Genomic DNA, 21,392 nt, shown 5'->3' with positions numbered 1-21,392 from the left:
AAAATAGAAGGATTACGTCGGAGGAACCGTGCAAACAAGGACGAAGGTGAAAAATCAAATGCCTACTCAAACGCCTACATCAAATTAAAACATCAAACATAATTTTCAAACACCAAAATTAATAATTTATTAACATCTAGAGTAACATATAGACGCAAAATCATTAGTTTGGAGATCTTAAATCCAGTCACTTCAGTTTTTTATATATTGTCTGGAAAGAAGTACTGGCAATGAACTTTGAATTACTCAATTGCAGTTTCCAAGTGAATTAAAAATATACAGCCATGAAGTTCATAAGAAGATTATTTTAATTCGAAAAAGTCTTGTTTAGAGTGAGATAATATCTCTTGTTTCACATGTCTGCCATAGCATATATCAGAAAATCCAATATTCAATATTCGTGCAAGTTGTAGGATACTCTCACAAATGACAAATACAACTAACATTACTTGTTAATTACTTAACTTATGTAAAAAAATATAAAAAAATATAAAAAAAAAACATTCGACTAATTAACAATTAAGGTGAATCAATTTTTTAATTGATAACAAAAAGCAAGAGAAATTACAAGACCACGACTAAGAATCCTTTTCCACCAAGCAACATGCTTTTTTCAATGCCAATACATGAATATTAGCTACTCAAGAGGGAAATTCTCAAAAAAATAATAATAATAAATAAATAAAAAACATTGAGGAGGGAAAACTAAAACAAGTCATAATAGGTAGGCGATGAACATAATAATTGAAGTAGTACGAGGACTTTTCTACCAATGTCACTATCCACATGATTCTTACGTTTAATTTATAAATAGAAAATATTGATCAATAAAGTTAAATTTAAATTAACGAATATGAAAATTTAAGCAATCACTCGAAAATATACGAAGATAATTATCTAAAGTCCGGTCTAATTTTACGAAGCTTAATAATTTATGAAAGGAGTACAAATTCTATAGGAAAAAAAATGCTATGTTCTTCATGCTCGAATCTAATTCTAAGTATAATCTAGTTCTAAGTATAATGCTTAGGAAATGATTCTAAGTTCTAAGTATAATCTAGTTCTAATAACAAGTTATTACACAATTGTTTTAAGAAAAAAAAAAAACTAACCAACCATTACCTACGTATGCGGGCAGCGGCGGGGGCAGGGCGGCGGGAGCAGTTTTTTTGGCGGTGCGACGGCGGCGGCAGGAAACGAATTGAAGAGAGAGAGAGAGAGAAGAGAAGAGAGAGAAAGACCGGAAGAGAGACAAGGGGAGAGAGGGAAGGGGAAGGCCGGCGGTGGGAGGCGGCGGCGAAGAGATTTGCAGGAGAGAGAGAGAGAGAGAGAGAGCGTCGGGAGAAAATGAAGAAGAAGAAGTGGGGATATTAGGTCAGAGTTATTTGCGACGACATATTCGTCGCAAATAAATTTAAAATGTCGTCGCTAATAATAAATATTTGCGACGACAATATCGTCACAAATTAATAAAATGTCGTCGCAAATACTAAAATATTTGCGACGATATTTTCTCGCCGCAAATATTTTAAAGTCGTCGCAAATAATGTTTTTTTCCCGCGCCTACTTTATCGTCAAATAAGATTATTTGTGACGACAGTAAAATAATGTCGTCGCAAATAAGGTAAAACTATTTGCGACACTAAATGTCGTCACAAATAATCATGACTTGTCGTCGCAAAAAAATGGATTACCTTGGTGCCAATAATCCGCACCATTAAAAATTACGCGCCAATATTATTTGCGACGACACTGAAATTATTAGCGATGACATTGTTATTTTATTTAACGGTAGGTATTTGTGACGACATGTCGTCGCAAATAGTGTATTATTTGCGACGACAAATGCCGTCGCAAAAGGGCATAATTGTTGTAGTGAATCTACATCTACATATCTAAAAAGCGGAAAGTGTTAGGGCCCGTTTATTTCGTTGATTCGAGTTTTTAATTCGAGTTTAGATATGATTTGATGTGAGAGATTTTTACTGTAGCAAAAAAGTTAGATGTGACTATTTCTGAGAGCTTTTTACTGTAACAAAACTCAAATTGGTAAAATAAACGGAGCCTAAAATGAACGTTTGCCTTCCGCGTGGCATGATCGTTTCGTTCCCGTTTCTGTCTTTTTTTTTTTTGGGTTTTTCTTACTTTCATTTTTAGCCTGTATTAATTTTTTTTTTACATTATTGTCATTTATTGATGTTTGTTATAACTATATCCATACACAAATACTTTTATTATAATCCTTTATATATATATATATATGTTAAATTAGGGATTCAATAATTACATGACTTTTCATGTGTTAAAAGATATGACAGATACATATCTCAACTTTAAAGATCTTAATATTAGGGTTCTAATAACGGTGATTACAACTATATTGCACAAACGAGTATTTAGGTGTATACCAAATCAGCTCTTTTAATTAGTAAAAAATTCGATATAAGCTCTTGATGGATTGTAATGTTAATTTATAAATAAACACTTTATGATATGTCAAATTAATTTTTAATAGAACTTCACCCCGTATAAAAAACTAGTGAATATAAATTAAACGTGTGAATAGTGTTCTTGAACCAATATGCGGTTAACAAGTCTCTCCATGTGACAAATAATCTAACTTCTAGATTTTGACCATATCATAAAACTTACATGTACGAAGATATATATTTGTCCCGTATATATCATGAGCAGATACAGCTTAATCTTTCTCTTTTTCAGTTTTTTTTTTTTTTTTTTTAATGAAGCTCTTTTTCAGAAATTATCTAGGGCTCTTAACGTATAAATACATCACCATTTTTTTTGTCTGAACACACATCCCCATGACCAGGACACCAACTTATGTCTCTTTCACCTTTTTTTTTTTTTTTTTTTTTGCTAGTTATTCTCTAAAAATGTCAATCTCCCCGTTTCCTTGAAAAAGCCTGGATTTTCTATCTTTATCTTCTTTTACTGTCGTTTGAAATTATGTCTAAAAGGTGCCATAAATTAAAATATGTTTCTCATGCTTTACTTTAGTGTGCACTAATCGTGTAAATTGTTTCTCACCCCAAAAAAAGAAAAAAGGGAAATCCTAATCATTTGAAGATTGTATATAAAAGTTATACCAGATTTTCATCCCATCCTTGTCTATTAGTTTTACCAATTCCTCAAAAAACTTAATACGTTAGTTTTATATTCTAACGCTATTCTCATGCGTGAATTAACTTATAAGAAATTATCTCATTTCTTTCTATCAAACACTCACGTTATTGAGAATTAGTAAATTAACATCACGTATGATTTTAGGTGACGTATTACGTTATGCTAAACAATATCACTTCCAATGTCTAGACTTCTTGTTTGTAAAAATAAGAAATAAAATAAAAACTTTCTTTTTTATTATAAATGTTAAAACAAAATATGACCAATGATTCACTCGAAAAAAAAAAAGAGTTGTCAATAGAAGGTGTTGGCTTACAATATAGTTCACACTTAAAATTAACTTTATGGCATTGAATTATTTCTAACTTTAATCTTTTGTATATTGTTTCGGATGATAAAAAAAACCTAACCCTTTGTAATATCAACATCCCACAACAAAAAGTTAATTTTAATCAAATAGTTTTCCCGCTTAGTTTTTGGTAATGTTCTGCTTCATAGTTTTTGGTAATGTTGTCCTATAGTAAAGTCACGAAAATAAATTCTCAACAAAAAAAAAAAAAAAAAAAAAACCAAAAAAAAAAAAAAAAAAAAAAAAAAAAAAAAAAGAAGATGGTGCGCACTGTTCCAGCCTCTTTAAATTACAAAAAAGCTCTTGTCAAGTCAAGGGCATCACACGTGACGCCAAATTAATCTGAGCCCACTTTTTGTATACACCGTGGAAATTTTATTTTACTGCGGGGGGCAGTTTCGGGAATTCGACACTGAAATAGCAGTTGTTTCGCACGTGCGCATGCTTGAATTTGCATCATCATCATCTATGTCCACCATCCATGCGCATACCATAACCATTGATCAAATGCGTGGCCATCCATGCGAGCAAACGACACTATAAAAGGGGCCACGTGGTGCGTTTTGGATCGATGGCCGTTGGTGTTACATGTGCTTGCAGTGTTGACCCATGTTTGTGGCCGAGAAAGGTATGAAATTTTAAAGGTACACGTAAGCCTCATTTATTTTACTAATTTGAGTTTTAAATTTTAATTTTATTATAATTAAAATTTTTTATAAAATGTCACATTTAATTTTTTATATTACAATGAAAATTTTTTATATAAAATTATATTTTAATTTAAATTAAAAATTTAAATTGTGAATTGATTGAGACCGTAGTCTCGCAAAGGGACCCACCAACCTTCCTTTTTCATGATCAATCTACGTTTGAACTCTAATCCTACAGTACGAAACCTCTCTAGTCCCTTGTAGAATGGATCAAGCCGTTCATTCCCTTTTCTAAATTGTGAATTTTCTATGATAGTTGTATGCGATTGATTCAAACAAAAGGAAAAAAAAAATTGCGCACGAAAACTTACGTAAATTCTCTATTGTTACGGCCCCACTTACTTTGCGATTTCAAATTATATGAGTTTAAATCTATAATTTATGTTTTATATAATTATAAATTTTTATTAAATACGAGTAAAAATAGTTTGTGAAAACTTTTGAGTTGAGTTTTAAAAAGTAAAATGGGTTAAAATCTTAAGAATTAAAGGGGATAAAATTGAATTCAACCTTTAATTTTAGGTTCAAATGAATCTTAAACTCAAATTTAAGTTTAAAATGTTATGCAACTAAATAAGGGTTTGAACCCAAAAATTGGTTCAAACACATCTAAATCCTCAAAACAGGCACGTCTACGGTTGGTTGGAGGAGGAGATGAAGAGAGGGAGAGGAGTGGAAGGAGAAGTCTAATCTCTTGTTTAGTTGGGGGAGAAGAAGATGGAGAGGAGAGGTGGATGGATGTGGTCTCTCTCATGGCCCACCAAATTAAGGCATCGTTCACTTCACTGATTCGAGTTTAGAATTCGAGTTGAGATGTGATTTTATGTGAGAGCTTTTTACTGTAGCAAAAAAGATATATGTGATTGTTTGTGAGAGCTTTTTACTGTAGAAAAACTCGAATTCTAAACTTGAATCAGCGAAGTGAACGGGGCCTAAATCTGTACATCAATAGAAAAATGCAAACAATTCATTACCTTTTAAGCTTTTAAAGGTTGTTTAACCCTCTAAACAATTTATTAACAAATAAATTAAATGGATAATTTAGTAATTTAATAAATAATTATTATCTATCTTTTCAACTCTCTATCCATCTTATTAAATAACACGAAAAATTACTATAATTCTCTCCATTATTTTTATTCTCCATTTCTCAAACTCTCTCCATACTTCACACTCTTCATCCTTTCAATCAAACGAAGTGTTAGAATTTAAAACACTTGACCATTCTAGTTTTGGTTAAACCATGTTATTATGAGCTCTCATTGTGCATTGTGTTTAGAATATTTTGTCCTTGTGTATGGAAAAAAAATCTTATTTTAGGGTTTGTTCTTTTTGCATTCAAATTTAATTTAAGTTAACTTCGACAAAAGATCTTGGTATTTTTCTTATTTCATTTTTTTGTTGTCTCAATAAATGTTTTTTTTTTCTATTACCGTACTTGGGCAGCACTTCACGTTGTAACAATTTGAGGATTTTCGTTACCAGACAAGGCATTGAAACTATGATCCAGGTGTTGTTTCATAAGCACCGGCACAAAACTTCTAATCCTCCTAATTATATAGTAGATTAACAAAAGAATACCTCTTTCCATGGACCACTTGGCTAGACCGATTAAGGATACGATTGCATAAATTCTCTGTGATGGTCGAGATTTATTAAGGTCTCGTTCATTTCACCAATTTGAGTTTTCAATTTTAAGTTTCTACAGTAAAAAGCTATAAGAAAATATCACATCTAACTTTTTCTGCTACAATGAAAAACTCTCATAAAATGTCACATTTCAGCTCGAATTAAAAACTCGAATTCGCAAAGTGAACGAGACCTAAGTTGTATAATTTTCCAACCAATATATATTATTAGATTCCTTGCCTCGTGACGGTTCCGATAAATTTTTGACGAAACTCTTCAAATTTAAATATGTTATGGTGTAAAAATGATGTGTAGTAAAATAAGAGAAAGGCACACTTTTAGAACTAGGCATCAAATTCTATAAAATTTGTGCATATATCAAAAATAAAAACTTCTGAACACACCCAGTGTCCTTATAATATTTAACAAGAAAAACTTGTTGTCCTTATAATATTTAACAATAGTGACAGAAATAGAATCAAAATGAATTTTTAATTATTAAAATGTTTTTGCATACTGGAGCACATACACACACAAAACTCTTTTAAAAATCAAAATATATATGATTTTCGTCGTTTGCGTAGATTTTTTATACTAACACGCGCTTCTCATTAACTCTAACTTTATATATTACTTTTAGTACAATATATACGGTCTTCTACTCATATTACTCTTACATGTAATGCACCACTAATAACTCTTCTTTCAAAGTTTTGGTGATGGATGAAACTTTGACCCATCAAAGTAATGTAACATACAATACAAGCCATGTGCATCCCAAATTCCTAATGTAGAAAATCCCCACCCCATCCATGAATGCCCCATTGAATATATCACATACATCATCATCATCATCATCATCATCACATAAAATGGTTGTGGGAAATTCCGGACTACCACGTTTGTACTTTTACAAATTTCAGCCCTCTTTTCTCTCTCTCTCTCTCTCTGTCTCAACAATTAGGCTTTGCTCGTAGCTTACCAATTTTTTTTTTCTTGGGATCTCTCTAATTTTTCTTTCCTGCTCTCGATCTTCACGGCCTTTTGCCTCCTTTCGATCTTCCCTATTTCGAAATTAGGGTTTCCCACTCCAAAAAGCGCCTTCTCCGGTCTTTCTCTCTCTTCCCTCCCTCAAATCTTGAGCTCTCCGCCTCACTCTTCCTCTCCGACGACGACGGCGGCTCTCCCTAGGGTTTGTAGATCTAACCGCCTCTTGCTCCGTCCTCTGCTGAATCGCTCCTTTCCTTCGACATGTTCTGGAAACTCACTGCTCTCTCCGCCTCCTCGCCGGTGAGTACCGATTTTCAGTTCTCGAGCTTCTTTCTTCGGCTTTACTGGTTTTCTAGCTATGTCCGTGATATGCTCTTCAATGGAACAGAAATTTGTAGTTGAATTTTTCTCTGTGTATGTTTTTGTATTCAATTATAGAAATTGGAAATGGCTCTCTCACATTCCTTTAGTACCAATCTGTTAATCCCTAGTTGTTTGTTAGAGTATCAATTTATCGACTTAAGCCATTTTAGTTTCAGCAATTGATTGGATATGGCTTCAGATTCTGGGATTTCGTTTTGTGTTATCATATCTCTGGGGTTCTGTTGATGTGAACGTAGTATAGTAGGGGAAATGCAGTTCTTCTTGATTGCTGGGAATCTAAAAGTAAACATGGAAGATCAGAAAACTTTAGAAAGTAGTTGGTTCTGTTTCTTTGTATTCAAATGCGTTTTCCCTTGGTTGGGTATGCCGTATAAAATGGGCACTTGAATAGTGATCAAGTGCTTAAGCTTACAATTGTTTCTTGCATACGATGCTTCGGCCCCCATTTTTTCCCAAAACCTTTTCTTACTGCTTTTCTGTGTCTACTTATTTGCAGGTCGAGTCGGTTCTTGACAAGGAGAATTTCACTTTGGAGGAGCTTCTAGATGAAGAGGAAATAATCCAAGAATGCAAAGCCTTAAACAGTCGTCTCATTAATTTGTTAGTTCTATCGACTGTTTTACTTAAGAGAGTGTTCTGTTGATATTGTGTTTTTTTTTTTTTTTGGGTGTGTGTGATAGAAGTGCTAGTCGCACTTACAACTTACTGCAGGATACTGTTAGTTTTTAAAAATTTGTCGCACTTACAACTTACTGCAGGATACTGTTACTTTTTAAAAATTTGGTGATTACTAGAAACTTAAATTGCCATGAAATAAATGACAATGATTTGAATGAAAGCAGGTTTTTTTCGTTATTCTTAATTTGTGACGTCATGCTTGCAGTTTACGAGATAGAGCTCAAGTGGAACAATTATTGAGATATATTGTTGAAGAGCCTCCGGAGGATGCTGAAAGCAAACGGGCCTTCAAGTATGCTGTTTGAGTTAAAATGATCTTAATTCCTTATATCTAACTATTTGAATTTATATTCTAATTGTGTTTTGGAAAATTGTTTCTTATTAGGTTCCCATTCATTTCATGTGAGATTTTTACATGTGAAATTGATGTTATTTTGAAGACTTTGGTGGAGGAAGAGGAGGTATAGTTTTGTAGTAGCTTTTGATCACTTGCCAAGTGCGAGTTCGAAAGTTGATATTATTATTTATATGATGCTGATTATGTTTTTCTTGTGGATGCAGCTTATGATTCTGCTTTTCTCCTTCTTGGAACCTAATCGTCCTCATAGTGCATTGCTGGCTGGGTACTTTAGCAAGGTATACCATTATGTGACTTAATAATAATTGTCCTACTTAAGTTTGGCGGTAAACTATTCCTTCTCCTTTTTCCCCCACTTTTATGCTGAACTCGTGCATTAGTGATTGATGCTGTTTCATGTGCCATCTCAGGTGGTTGTATGCCTCATGATACGGAAGACAGTCCCACTTATGAATTATGTTCAAGTAAGTGATACTCCTCTCTTTTACAAGCGCCTTAAATGTATTTTTTGTGCATTATCAGGGCTATTGTTGTCTTATTGACTGATGCTGGCAGTACTATTTTTGACACTTATATGCACTTCTTGAAGTATGTGATAAGTGAGTTCCAGCCCTAATACACTTATATGGACTTCATATTTATCAGCATATTCGTGATATCACCTTGTACTGTGGTGCATCAGAAACTACTCAGCCAATTACCTCATTGTTAAAGTAGCCTAGTTTAAAGAAATAATGCAAACAATGTGGTGATTTGAATAATTTTTATCACTCTGTTCTTGAAGTGATTCCAAAACTGATGTATGCTGTTAATTTTGCAGGCCCACCAGGATGTTTTCCGCCAATTAGTTGATTTGATTGGAATTACTTCTATCATGGAGGTAATAAAAAGTAACTTTTTTCAGTAGCAAGTTCACAATCTATAAATATTGTCTATAAGATGCTAGGTTGGTTTTGATATGAGATGTGCCCATTATGCAGGTTTTAGTTCGACTTGTGGGTGCTGATGACCATGTGTATCCGAATTTTATAGATGTCATGCAATGGTTGGCTGAGAGTAATTTGCTGGAAATGATTGTGGATAAATTGAGCCCTTCAGTAAGCGAACCTCATTTATTGTTTGAGAAATGAAAATGCGGACGCCAGTTTTCATCTAAAAACCTCATTTTTCTCTTCTCAAGTAATAGAGTTTGGCATAGCGGATATAGAAATTGATGAAGTTTAGACTCTTTTTAAGGAGTTAGGATCTGGATAGAAAATACTCTAAATTCTAAAGAAATCTATGAAGTTTTACTATGAAAAACGTGATCTGAATTACAAAGGTAGAGCCTTATTTATTAGTTGATAAATTTTAGCCTCACTAGGAATCCTAATCCTGTAAGACAAACTAAATAATTCTGAACAACATAGAATAAATCCTCATATCCTTACTAGCTCATGAAATACGGATTCTTTAAGGAGCCCTTTTACATTCTGGTGCATGTGGCATGCCAAAATCATCCATGAATGAAGATTGAATTGGGTAGTGTGTTTTGTTTTCTTTAATATCTTATTTTTATATTTTCTAGCTGTAGTGCCTCATAGTTTTTTTTTTTTTTTAATATAAATGATAATACTAGAAATAGTGCTTGGAAATAGGAAATGTGCTTTGGATAATTGAAAGGATTAAATAAATGGGAAGAAAGATCCCTCTTTTAAGCAGGACACGTTTGAATATGCACTTAATTGTCAGTTCTAGCTTGAATTGTTTTCTGACAACTTCCTTTCGCTTTGAATCAGTGCCCTCCTGAAGTTCATGCCAATGCAGCTGAAACACTATGTGCTATAACTCGAAATGCCCCATCATCCCTGGCCACTAGACTTTCTAGCCCAAGGTTTGTGTTGAAAGCTTTTTTGTGCTTCAGACATTTAACATTTTATGAGGGACATAATATAAAATCTTGAAGTGATTTTTGATTTCCTGTAAATGATCTTGTATGCAGTTTTGTAGCAAGGATTTTTGCTCATGCATTGGAAGATTCACATTCGAAGTCTGGCCTTGTGCACTCACTTTCTGTTTGTATATCTTTGTTGGATCCAAAAAGATCCATGGGTTCTTCTCCCCTATTTCATTCATACCGTAGCCAACATATGTACGATAGCTCAATCCCTGTTAATCCAGAGACACTGGGCGCTATGCTTCCTAAACTTGGTGAGTGGGTGCCTATATATTTCTAATATGCCAAAAAAAATTTCATTGCTGTGTGATGATGTTTATTGTACAGCTTTTGCTCCCTTCTCTCCAGGGGGAATTGTAAAGGTCAAAGTACACTTCTGGTTGTTTCAGTTGTTTGTCTCTGTGCTGGAAAGGGGGTGGGGTTATTATCTGCTGTATAATTATACTATAGTTTATTCATTTTCTTGGCATATTGGTTGCTCAGAGATTCTGGTATGTGTACTGAATTTTTTGTAAGGCTTCTTTTCGGAGCTCCTGTTATTATTCAGTTCTAAATGACTGAAGACCCAAAACTAGAAGTTGGATGGTTTGAATTATTGCTGGTGCATGGTTGTTAACAAGTTCTGCAGTTAGTTACCACTTTTCTTGTCATATAATGGATAGTTTTCCCCTTCACCAGTGGAACTCAAAAAGTGATAATTGATAAGTACAAAATTTTGTTCTGCAGGTGACTTGCTAGTGCTTTTGAATGTGTCATCTGATGAGAAGGTATTGCCTACGACGTATGGGGAACTAAGGCCTCCTCTTGGAAAGCATCGGTTAAAGGTCAGTTTATTTTTCCTGGACCTAAAGTGCATAATATCCTGGAGTTCAGAATATTTGCACAAGTGCCATGTTTAATGTTTATGAAAACTTAGTTAAAGCAAACTAAATTTTATTGATACTCTTGGAACTCCAATTGTTAACTCGAATGTTTTGTTTTATTTTATTTTATTGTTGATCAGATTGTTGAATTCATTGCTGTATTGTTGAGATCTTCTAACGAAGCTGCAGAAAAGGAGTTAGTGAACTCAGGAACCATTAAACGAGTCATTGATCTTTTCTTTGAGTAAGTTGTTCCTCTTGTGACTCTGTATGATTGAGATAAAGTTATTGAATTTCTTCCTGCATGAAATTAAGTTTTTGCATATCATGCCCGGAGAAACCTTACTTCCCCAGATGGAAGGCTGTTTTGAGAGACATGTTTTGGTTATGTGGAATGACATGTACTGCTGTTTGTTAACCCATCTCTGTTTATCCGATTCCTGCAGGTACCCATACAATAACGCATTGCATCATCATATAGAGAGTGTGATAATGTCTTGTTTAGAGAGCAAGAATGATGACATTGTTGATCATCTTCTCCGAGACTGTGATTTGGTTGGAAAATTTCTCAAAACAGATAAACATCCCATTCTATCTGGTGACGATAGTAAGGTAGATAAATGCAATTACCAGGTTGATGCTTATATTCTGATGAATATATTCTTTGGTATATGTTCCATTGTAGCACAATAATCTTAGGTTTCATATTGTTTACCCATGACTAGTCCCCTTTTCTTGAGGTGACTCCTAATGAAAAGATGGGGAATGTAAAAATTGTATGGTAGTGTCTCTACTTGGTTGTTATATTCATTCCAGATTTTGATCATTAAAAAGTTTCATTAATCGTGTAGCCAACTGTACCTGCTGCTGGAAAACGGGCACCACGGGCAGGAAATCTTGGACACATTACACGGAATGCTAATAAGCTTGTTCAGCTGAGAAACAGCCAGAGCCGCATTCAAGCATTTTTTCAGGTGGGTATTATCCTGTAAGCTGTAACTTCTCTTGGTTTGAGAAAGTTTCCTAGCAGTTATCTGTTGCCCTTTTAAAACTGTGAAATTTTCAATCTCTTCCTTTCGTCTTATTGTGGTAGTTGTGTTTGATTTATTCTAAGAAACTTTTCTTGTTTTCCTTAGGAAAATAGCGAATGGAACGAGTGGCAGACGACAGTCTTGCAGGAACGTAATGCAGTTGAAAATGTTTATAGATGGGCTTGTGGGTATGTTCTTACTAAGTATTCATAGCTATCATCTATTGCATTCTATTCAGAGTAACATGGTTGTAGTTATGGTCTTTCCCGTGGCCTGACTTGCAGTCTTGGTGTCCGATATTGTAATTTTACTTAAACTTGTACCTAAATGTAAAAGTGATATAGATCTTCAATCTTCAACAAATATGTCGTTTGTAGACAGAAAGCTTCTTATGATTTGTTCTAAAAATATTAGGTTCCTAACATAATTACCCAGGATAAGTGAAAAAAAATTTGTCTTCGCATGATTTTTTTTTTCTTCAATGCACCTATCCATTTCAAATGTGGATTGTTGTTATACTCTATTTCTTAAGGCGTCAGGTATTAAAGATCCAATTACCTTATGTGGTATAGGAGATTTCTGCTTTTTGACTAAGCAAAGTAGCTTCAAACTTTCATAGAAGGTTTAGCTTCTATGTTCCATTCTTGTTGATTATAGTTCACTTTTGTTTTCTATTGTTTTGCAGCCGACCAACTGCGTTGCATGATAGGACAAGGGACAGTGATGACGATGACCTGACTGACAGAGATTATGATGTGGCAGCTCTAGCGAATAATCTAAGTCAGGCGTTTAGATACAAAATATATGGGAATGAGGATGCAGAAGAGGTACTTAGTATTTAGCAGGCTGGTTACATCCATATTCATCAGATTCAGCTTCTCTTCTTTTGGCTTCAATGTATCATTTAATTTTCACGTTTTAGTTACTGGATCAACAATCCTTCATTTTTGTTGCAGGACCATGGAGCTATTGATCGTGATGATGAGGTAATAATTTGTGTTATTTGTACGTTCCTCAAATGCTATAAAAATTTGTTCCATTTAGTCTTTAATTAGTATCGTAACAAAATTTACTACAATTTTGCAAAATACAGGATGTCTACTTTGATGATGAATCTGCCGAAGTTGTTATATCATCTCTTCGACTTGGTGATGACCAAGGGAGGTGAGTTGGCTATTTTGATATGGTACACTAAATAGCTCACTGGTTTTGAACTGTTAACTATAGTAGATGGAGAAACTAAGATTTGCAAGTGATTAGCTTACTGGGCACTTAAAAGATGATTATTTTTACAGCATCTGGTCACTCTAGTTTTCCACTTTTGACATTTTCCTAATAGAGGCTGTCAAGTTGTGTCAATAGGTTTGCAATTTAATTTGCTTTTTGGTCAGAAGACGAAATTGCATGCGTGCATGTGCTTGTTATTGTTGTTGTTGATGATGATGTGTGCGTGTTTTTTTAATATAATTTTGTAATGGTACAAATATGGAAAAGTCAAATGCATGTATTACTAGGTGAAATCATATGGAAGCTTAAATTTTAGCTCTGCTTTCATGTACTTCTTAAGCTTGTTTTCAAGAAAGGTTGTATGTTAATGGGATGCTTAATTGTTTTCAATCTAAATGCAGCAGTCTATTCACCAATTCCAACTGGTTTGCATTCCAAGATGACAGAATTGGTAATGCGCCTGTTGGAACATCACCCTCAGAGATGATGGAAGACATCAACTTGAATGGAACTGCAAATGGTGGCAATAGCAGCAGTGATGATGAGGTTGTTGTTGGGGAGGATGATGAGCTCGCTGGAAACAAGGATTCTATTAATGGAACATCTAGTTCCACCCCGAATGGATTCAATGGCAGCAGCTCAATGAGCAGTGGAAGCTTGAACCCAGATGGTGCGAAGGCAAGTGCGTCCAATTCCGGTGACATGGGATTCTTTAAATTTGTTACGCCAGACAACGAGGACTTGTTTGGAGATAGGCCTTTACCTGAGTGGGTTGGATGGGGTGACTCGTCAGATTTGCAAGTTGGTGGTTCGAGTGTTAATCCGTTTGTTGATTGTGATAACTCCGATGCTGAAATGTCGAGTCATAATGAGCCGGTGACACCTGGCGTAAGTTCCCCGTCAGGTGCTGAATCTGTTCTACTAAATGGCTCTCCAACCACTACAAGCTCTTCTGAAGGATCGGCGGGAAGTGGTTCTGGCCAGAGATCTGTTGCTGTGCCCTCATTGTTTGAGGAGGATGTTGAATTTGTAGGCGTGGAATTAGAAGGTACCGAAAAGGCTATGGAGCAAGCTCTTAAAGAGGGGATAGTTGGGGAGGCAGGGCCATTGAAGAGAAATGCTATCCAAAAGGTACAAGAGAAGGAGAATTCTGATGAAGGTGCACCTGGAATGAAGGAGTTCAATGATGCAAATTATTGGAGGGTTGATCAAGAGGTGGCAGTTCTTGAGTGATGATGGGTGGATCCTGCTTAGGCTGTTTGAACCCAAAAGTCGGGTCCAACGGCCTTGGGCCCCATTTTTTGGTTGCTAATGGCTTATGCAGCAGAGATAATGTACAGTATATGGGATGGTAGGTTGTGCTATGGTTATTTCTGTTTATTATTGTAATCCATTGTCAATTATTTAATGTTTTGTTTCTTCCTGCAACTGTTTTTTGGGGTTTCCCAGATCCTTCATCTTTATATTTTGTTCCTTCATTTCTTTCCCTGGTCAGAAGTCTCCTAATGTGGGTTTTATCATCATTTTTGAATCTGGACTCAGAAAGTATGATATTAGTTTTGGGTTCATCATTTTTAACGTAATTTTGCTTCGTTTTTGAAGGATGGTCCTGTAATTCACTCTTTGTTTTAGTTTTGCATTCGAGGTATGAATCACCGTTGGCTTATAGAACTCGTGTTAGATGGAAACTGTGTATTCTTCGTTCCAAGTAGAAGAATTATGTGCGACTGTGTATTCTTCACTTTGAACCGCTGAGTTTAGTTTTTTGTGTGTTTGCAACACAGTTTTTCTTGACTTGCGTTGGACTTGAGATAGCGTTAAAGCTGAAGACATCAACTTTCTTTCCATCCTGCTTGACAGTGAAAGGTATTATTGCGTAGTTGGGAGTACAAATTACAAGGCGTCCTTGTATACGTGAAACAGGATTGATTGTTAACTTGGGGAATGTGAAATTTGTTGAATATGGGTTATTCCGGTGATAAAATAGGAAATCTCCCTTCGTTGTTTTTCTGAAAAAAACGAATTGTGATGCCTGTATATACAGAATTCCATTAGGTGGACTGACCTGGATTTAGATGTTCGGAAGACTCGGTAGGCCATAATAATCATCACACTTCTGTTAATAACCTTTTTTTATTTTATTTTATTTTTTTTATTCGAAGAATTCTAGTTGAAGATCGTTGGTTCATTAAAGTCGTTCTTGCAACATTAAACCGGCGTTTCTTCTTTGTTATTGTAAGCACTCTTTACGGTATAATTATGTGGGTAATCTTGGTAAATACCTCTTGAAAGTGCATGAGTTAGGATTTTTATTATTTACTCTTGATTCATAATTTTTTTAATCAAGCAATTACAGTAATAAAATGGTATTTATCAAGAATAATGAGTAAAAGTTTAGACTCGTGCATTTTTAAGGGTAAATTTTGCATTTTTTCTAACCAAATCGATGTGATCACCTGTGGAAGTGGCTAATTAACTGTATTGGCGGCCTTAGTTTGTTCGGGGCATGCAAGACTAAGAGGACGTTTGGTTGGAGGATTCAAATTATGTGATTTGAACCATTTTTTATTTACGTGAATTTTTTGTGAGAAAATACTGTAACGAATCATGAATCATGATTCGAATCAGGGAACGAATCCCCTTACCAAACATCTTCCAAGTGTTTGGTTGGAGGGAGAGGTGCGGGGAGAGGGCAAAGCCAATATTTGTTTGGACTTGGAAGGTGAGAGGTGGGCGAAGAAAGATAGAGGGAGATCTTCTCCCAATAAGTCCATTAATTTGGATCATTCCATTATTAGATTCAAGTTAAAATGATAATTTTAACTTTAAAAAAATTATTAATAAATAATAAAATAGACAAATATAAGTAATTAGATAAATCATAACCATCTAATTTTAATTTTAAAAAAATTATTAATAAATAATAAAATAGACAAATATAAGTAATTAGATAAATCATAACCATCTAATTTTAATTTTAAAAAAATTATTAATAAATAATAAAATAGACAAATATAAGTAATTAGATAAATCATAACCATTCTATCCTTTCATCCTCTCTCAACAAACAACAAACATAAAAGAAAAAAACATTATTAATAAATAATAAAATAGACAAATATAAGTAATTAGATAAATCATAACCATCTATCATTTTCATCCTCTCTCAACAAACAACAAACATAAAAGAAAAAAATAATTATTAATAAATAATAAAGTAGACAAATATAAGTAATTAGATAAATCATAACCATCTATCCTTTCATCCTCTCTCAACAAACAACAAACATAAAAGAAAAAAATTATTAATAAATAATAAAATAGACAAATATAAGTAATTAGATAAAGGAAAATAGTAGAAAATAGGCCAGTGTGAAAAGCTTAAGAAAGTATATAGGCTAATTTTTAGTTATTGAAATTAATAGACCATAACTTGTCAAGTTATGGTTCATAACCAGATAAGTTATGGACAAACTTGTCAAGTTATGGTTCATAGCCAGATAAGTTATGGACAATTATGGACAATAACTTGTCAAGTTATGGTTCATAATCAGACAAGTTATGGACGAAAACAATAATTTAACATATTTATTAACTTATGTAAACTATTGGCCTATTAATTTTAATTCATCTCAAGTTTTGGCATATTTTCCTCTTTTTTCCTTAGATAAATCATAACCATCTATCCTTTCATCCTCTCTCAACAAACAACAAACATAAAAGAAAAAAAAAATTATTAATAAATAATAAAGTAGACAAATATAAGTAATTAGATAAATCATAACCATCTATCCTTTCCTCCTCTCTCAACAAACAACAAACATAAAAGGAAAAAAATATTAATAAATAATAAAATAGACAAATATAAGTAATTAGATAAATCATAACCATCTATCCTTTCATCTTCTCTCAACAAACAACAAACATAAAAGAAAAAAATTATTAATAAATAATAAAATAAACAAATATAAGTAATTAGATAAATTATAACCGTCTATCCTTTCATTCTCTCTCAATAAACAACAAACATAAAAAATTATTATAATTCTCTTAATTATACATATTTCTTTATCTTTTGACTTTCTCCATCCTTTCTACTCTACCCCTTCCTCAAAACGAAACCCAAATATAAACCTAAAAAGTGAATTTTTATTGCGATTGCGGTTAGTCGGGGACCAAGTATAATTGTGACATCATGTTTCCTTTACTAGTCAGCTTAATGACAGCAGGCGTCAAATTATTGGTGGGATTTTATTGCTCAATGATGTGGAGCGACAAGATTTTGGAATAAAGTTATTCAATATGTCACAAGAAAGACAAAATACTGAATGGCGGCACGTGGTTGCAGACTTGCAGTTGTATAGTATATAATTGCTTATGAGCATAGCGGTTAACGATATTGTTAATAGTACGTTTAATTGGCGTTTTTCTTGCAGTTGTCCACAAATATCAAATGCGAATGATTAACTCATCTAATTATATCAGTATGAAAAGAAGTTTAATTACATCTCAAATTTCCATAATAATTTATACAAGTATGAAAATTCAACATGTACTCCAAGTGAAATGCCATCTGAATGTGACTTGCGGATATTAGTTAGTTTATGTCAGATAGGATTACCAGAAACGAAAACTCAACATAGTAGTAGGCGTCAATAAAAGATGGTGTTCATTCAGACACACTTTAACACCAAAGAAAAAAAAAAAAAAAAAGACAACCTAAGACTACATAATGCAATAAAAAGATGGAGTTCAATATCCCATATCTCGTTGCAAAATCCAAAGATCCTAAAAACGATCATTCACAAATCTTAAAAGCTAAACACTAGTGCCAAACTAGATAACCTGACTACGTAATTCAAACTAGCTATCTGCCATTGGATGCAGCAAGGCCATTTTCAGCACTTCGCATCTATCTCCGTAATCCGTGTCCTGCAAAAAGCAGAACCATCAAAATTTCAAAGTTAAATTTACTTGCTAAGTGAGAAATCCGTTGTAAGTTAAATTGAAGGATACGGCAACTAGAAGATTGAAGGTGCAAGTCCCCTTGCCTTCCTATGTTGCTGCTGCCCGATCGGAGGCTAAAATTGTAAGCCTCTTTGCTTTTTTCATAAAATCACTGCAATTCAAGCAAGGTGAAGAAAGTAAAAATCTGAGAAATATGAAGTTAACGAAGCCACATGCATCTCAAGTGCTAGCAAAATATCATGCAGATTCCACATTACAACGGAGGATAAAAAACAATGGATGAAAAAAGTGAAATGCAGAGCAATGCCTGAATGGTTCGTCCCCAGTTCGTTTAGGAGCTCCAGTTGCATCATAGTAAAGAACACGGATCAGCATCTCAGATCTTTCTATTCCAGACAGGTCGGCCAGACTCCTGTACAGCTCCTCGTAAGATCCAAGAACCGAAAGGTCAAGAGTCCACCCTGCATCCTCGGATTCCATGAATACCTTACAGCGACCTGTATCCAGGCCAAATTCAGTGCCCTGGAGGGTGGGTCCTGAGCCATTAGGAATATACTTTTCTCTGTCTGTGTTCCCATCTACTGGACTTTTGCCAAAATCGTGTGAGACTGCGTCGCCAGAAGAGCTAGGGGAGCCTTGCTGCTCAGTGACTATCGGGTGACCAAAGAGGATAAAGTGGTGTGTCTTCACACCATCAGACTTCTCCAAGCTCGGACTAGAGTTCCCTACCGTGAGCAAGCTAGATAAGCTTTCATTGTCATGTGTCTGGCCTGCGATGACGCTATTAGGACTAGTAGAAAGTTGATTTGACAGCTGCACGTTGGGAGGAAAAATCCTTAACTGCAGCGGGTCATTAACTTGGAGATCCAATAAAGGTACTCCAAATAGAACATGCCTGGCTCCCTGTATGCCAACAGGGGTGTTATCAGGTGGATAACACAAAGGGTTGCTGGGACCAAGTGTATTGCCTAAACTTGACAGCGCAGGATATTGGCTGTCAAGAGTAAAGTCTGACTGCTGTGCTAGCCGCAACTTCTTTCCCGGTGGGGAATAGGATGAGAAGTTGACCATGGGCGCGTTTGATATCAGTTCGATCAACCATGGATTGACACGTTGCACATTTTGTTTCAAATCTGGCTCATCCCATGACACCTGCAACATAGAGGATTGTAAACAGAATCTGATGTGAAATAACATTGTAAATACTTTTGAAAAATGAACAGTTTTGCTCTCAGAATGAGATTCTAATTCATAGTAAACTTTATACCCACTACCACAAGCAAAACAGCCGATCAAGTATTGCCTGCAGAATAAGTTCTCAATCAAATAAAGCCAATTCCAGCATCAATATTTTCAAGAAAGCCTACAGAAAGAAAACAAAGCCCGGCCATATATCCACTATAACAGCGGCAGATGTTGGTGTTTCAGACCAATGGAAAAGATCATATCCAACAAGGAAAAGGGGTGGTAGAGGATATAAATCCGGAGGACATCTCATTCTCCCTATCTCTTGTACTTTCTTTTGGTATATAATCTAACATATCTATCAGTTCCTTGAAAGGAAAAGGACCATAAACGGAAGTATGGTTTATTAATGAAAGTTCAACGGGTGTTCCTTTCAAGAATTTATTCAAAGCGCTAAACATAAATAAAAATTGCAAGTGAAATTCTCTTTCCTTCTAGATTTCATCAAGAACGTTTGTTCAAAAGAGTCAAAATTCAACAATTTACACAAAGTAATACACAAAGGCAAAACTAATACAACCAAGAAAAGAAAAGAAAAGAAATTCAAATTCCATACGAGAGATGAGAACGAACATCTGGCTATTCAAATACCAATAACAAGTCTCCGACAAAATACAAAACTCAGCAATAAATTGCAGAAGAATTACAGAGAAGAGAAAACGGTACCTGAAGAAACCGCCATGGGGAATTAGGCCAGTGAATTGGGTCAGCAGGCGAAACTGAGGCTATGGTTCCCAATGACCAGCTAATCCTTGAAGAATAATCGTCTTCAGATGGCATCTTGAATCGCATCCCAATGCTCCACGAAATCCCCAAGGCCGCTCTCACGGCCGAGGCCCTGACGCAGAACTCGGCGGCGCCGTCACGCGGGTAGTAAACGACGTCAAATGGCTTCCCATTGGCCGCCAGAGTCACGGCTTCGAGAACGTCTTGAGGCGAAACGACACCCTTTGCGGATCCATTATTGTTGTTATTGCTGTTACAGTAGGTCCTTCTGCCTCGCTTAATCCCGACAGAGATATTCCCATCCTTATCCCTGACGAAGACGACGGAATCGCCGGCGACGAGCTTCCTCTTGTTGACGAAGACGCTCCAGCCGGTTGTCAACAGATGCCGGCGCGGTGACCCTCGGTAAATGTGTTTGAATTCCCAAACCTCGCCATGGACGTCCCTCACGGACAATTGCTGGCACGGCGAATCCGTCAAGTAGTCCAGCTTCGGGAAGACGGTCTCCGCCAGGTACTTCGGGACCGAAAACCCTCCGCCATTGTTGGAGTCCGACTGGGTGAGGACCTTCCCGACGAAGCACGAACCCTCGGCCGCCGCCGGAATTCCGTTATCGTCGTCGCCGTCGGGGAGGCCGTCTTCTTGGCCGAGCGGGACGAGGCTAATCTTGGCGAAAACCTCTTCGGTCTCGAGGTCGACCATCAATTCGACGGCGGAGACTCGGCAGAGGAGGAGCGGCGGGACTCCGAGAGAGGCGGCGAAATCGGCGGTGGCGAAGGCGTGCTCGGCGTGACCCTGGGGACAGTAGAACACCTTCGAGTTCACCCTCGGGACTTGGGCCATCCGACCCGCCAACGCCTGCCATACCAGCGCATCCAAGATTTTCGTCTTCATCGCTTCTCTCTCTCTCTCTCTCTCGGACAGATATAGAGAGAGAAAGAGATTTTCTCACTGAAAAAGAAAAGGGTACGAAGAAACAATGCGACGATATAACAGTCTCTCTTTCTTTCTCTCTCTACACTCTCTTCCTAGTTTCTCTTTCTCTTTCTCTTTCTCTCTCTCTCTCTCTCTCTATTAAAATCAGAAATTAGTGCTAATATATAGTAGTTAGTTTAGTACAACCCTAAAAAAATCCACCGTTAATGATCACGATT

The 21,392-nt window shown here is 35.6% G+C and overlaps 2 protein-coding genes across 5 annotated transcripts; one reads left to right on the top strand and one right to left on the bottom strand.

Moving 5' to 3' along the window:
* Positions 1-6,722: 6,722 nt before the first annotated feature.
* LOC21391441 (serine/threonine-protein phosphatase 6 regulatory subunit 3) lies at positions 6,723-15,422 on the top strand. Of its 4 annotated transcripts, XR_002901603.1 has the most exons (21): positions 6,723-7,122; positions 7,703-7,806; positions 8,090-8,176; positions 8,270-8,345; positions 8,446-8,520; positions 8,653-8,706; positions 9,063-9,122; positions 9,223-9,339; positions 10,021-10,115; positions 10,224-10,432; positions 10,905-11,002; positions 11,182-11,285; positions 11,488-11,653; positions 11,893-12,015; positions 12,178-12,260; positions 12,758-12,899; positions 13,029-13,058; positions 13,166-13,236; positions 13,701-14,650; positions 14,902-14,944; positions 15,084-15,422. XR_002901603.1 is itself a non-coding variant. In XM_024161326.1 (19 exons), the coding sequence occupies exons 1-19, from the start codon at positions 7,084-7,086 to the stop codon at positions 14,530-14,532; spliced, it is 2,562 nt and encodes an 853-aa protein (XP_024017094.1). In that variant the 5' UTR covers positions 6,723-7,083; the 3' UTR covers positions 14,533-14,870. The 4 variants fall into 4 exon arrangements, 2 of the variants coding, with proteins under 2 accessions (XP_024017094.1, XP_010089978.1); XR_002901602.1 differs by lacking the exon at positions 14,902-14,944; XM_024161326.1 differs by lacking the exons at positions 14,902-14,944; positions 15,084-15,422 and having other exon boundaries at positions 13,704-14,870.
* A 2,472-nt stretch (positions 15,423-17,894) lies between these two features.
* On the bottom strand, positions 17,895-21,190 carry LOC21391440 (auxin response factor 18). Its single transcript, XM_010091675.2, has 4 exons — positions 20,179-21,190; positions 18,575-19,419; positions 18,351-18,418; positions 17,895-18,231 (listed from the first exon to the last, which is right to left on the bottom strand). The coding sequence occupies exons 1-3, from the start codon at positions 21,130-21,132 to the stop codon at positions 18,355-18,357; spliced, it is 1,863 nt and encodes a 620-aa protein (XP_010089977.2). The 5' UTR covers positions 21,133-21,190; the 3' UTR covers positions 17,895-18,231; positions 18,351-18,354.
* Between the last annotated feature and the right edge of the window lie 202 nt (positions 21,191-21,392).

The sequence above is a fragment of the Morus notabilis genome, unplaced genomic scaffold (genome assembly GCF_000414095.1).
Source record: "Morus notabilis unplaced genomic scaffold, ASM41409v2 Scaffold922, whole genome shotgun sequence".
In the NCBI taxonomy this organism is placed as follows: domain Eukaryota; kingdom Viridiplantae; phylum Streptophyta; class Magnoliopsida; order Rosales; family Moraceae; genus Morus; species Morus notabilis.
This window is presented reverse-complemented; position numbering and strand designations above follow the sequence as displayed.

Bases quoted from the DNA above. Each gene is read 5' to 3' on its own strand.
- LOC21391440 (XM_010091675.2), bottom strand. From the start codon at position 21,132: ATGAAGACGAAAATCTTGGATGCGCTGGTATGGCAGGCGTTGGCGGGT. The intron at 19,420-20,178 runs GTACCGTTTTCT...TCTATGTTGCAG, and splicing joins CCCCATGGCGGTTTCTTCAG to GTGTCATGGGATGAGCCAGA. The intron at 18,419-18,574 runs GCATTGCTCTGC...CTTGAATTGCAG, and splicing joins ACTGGGGACGAACCATTCAG to TGATTTTATGAAAAAAGCAA.
- LOC21391441 (XM_010091676.2), top strand. From the start codon at position 7,084: ATGTTCTGGAAACTCACTGCTCTCTCCGCCTCCTCGCCG. The intron at 10,433-10,904 runs GTGAGTGGGTGC...TTTGTTCTGCAG, and splicing joins CGCTATGCTTCCTAAACTTG to GTGACTTGCTAGTGCTTTTG. The intron at 13,237-13,700 runs GTGAGTTGGCTA...ATCTAAATGCAG, and splicing joins CTTGGTGATGACCAAGGGAG to CAGTCTATTCACCAATTCCA.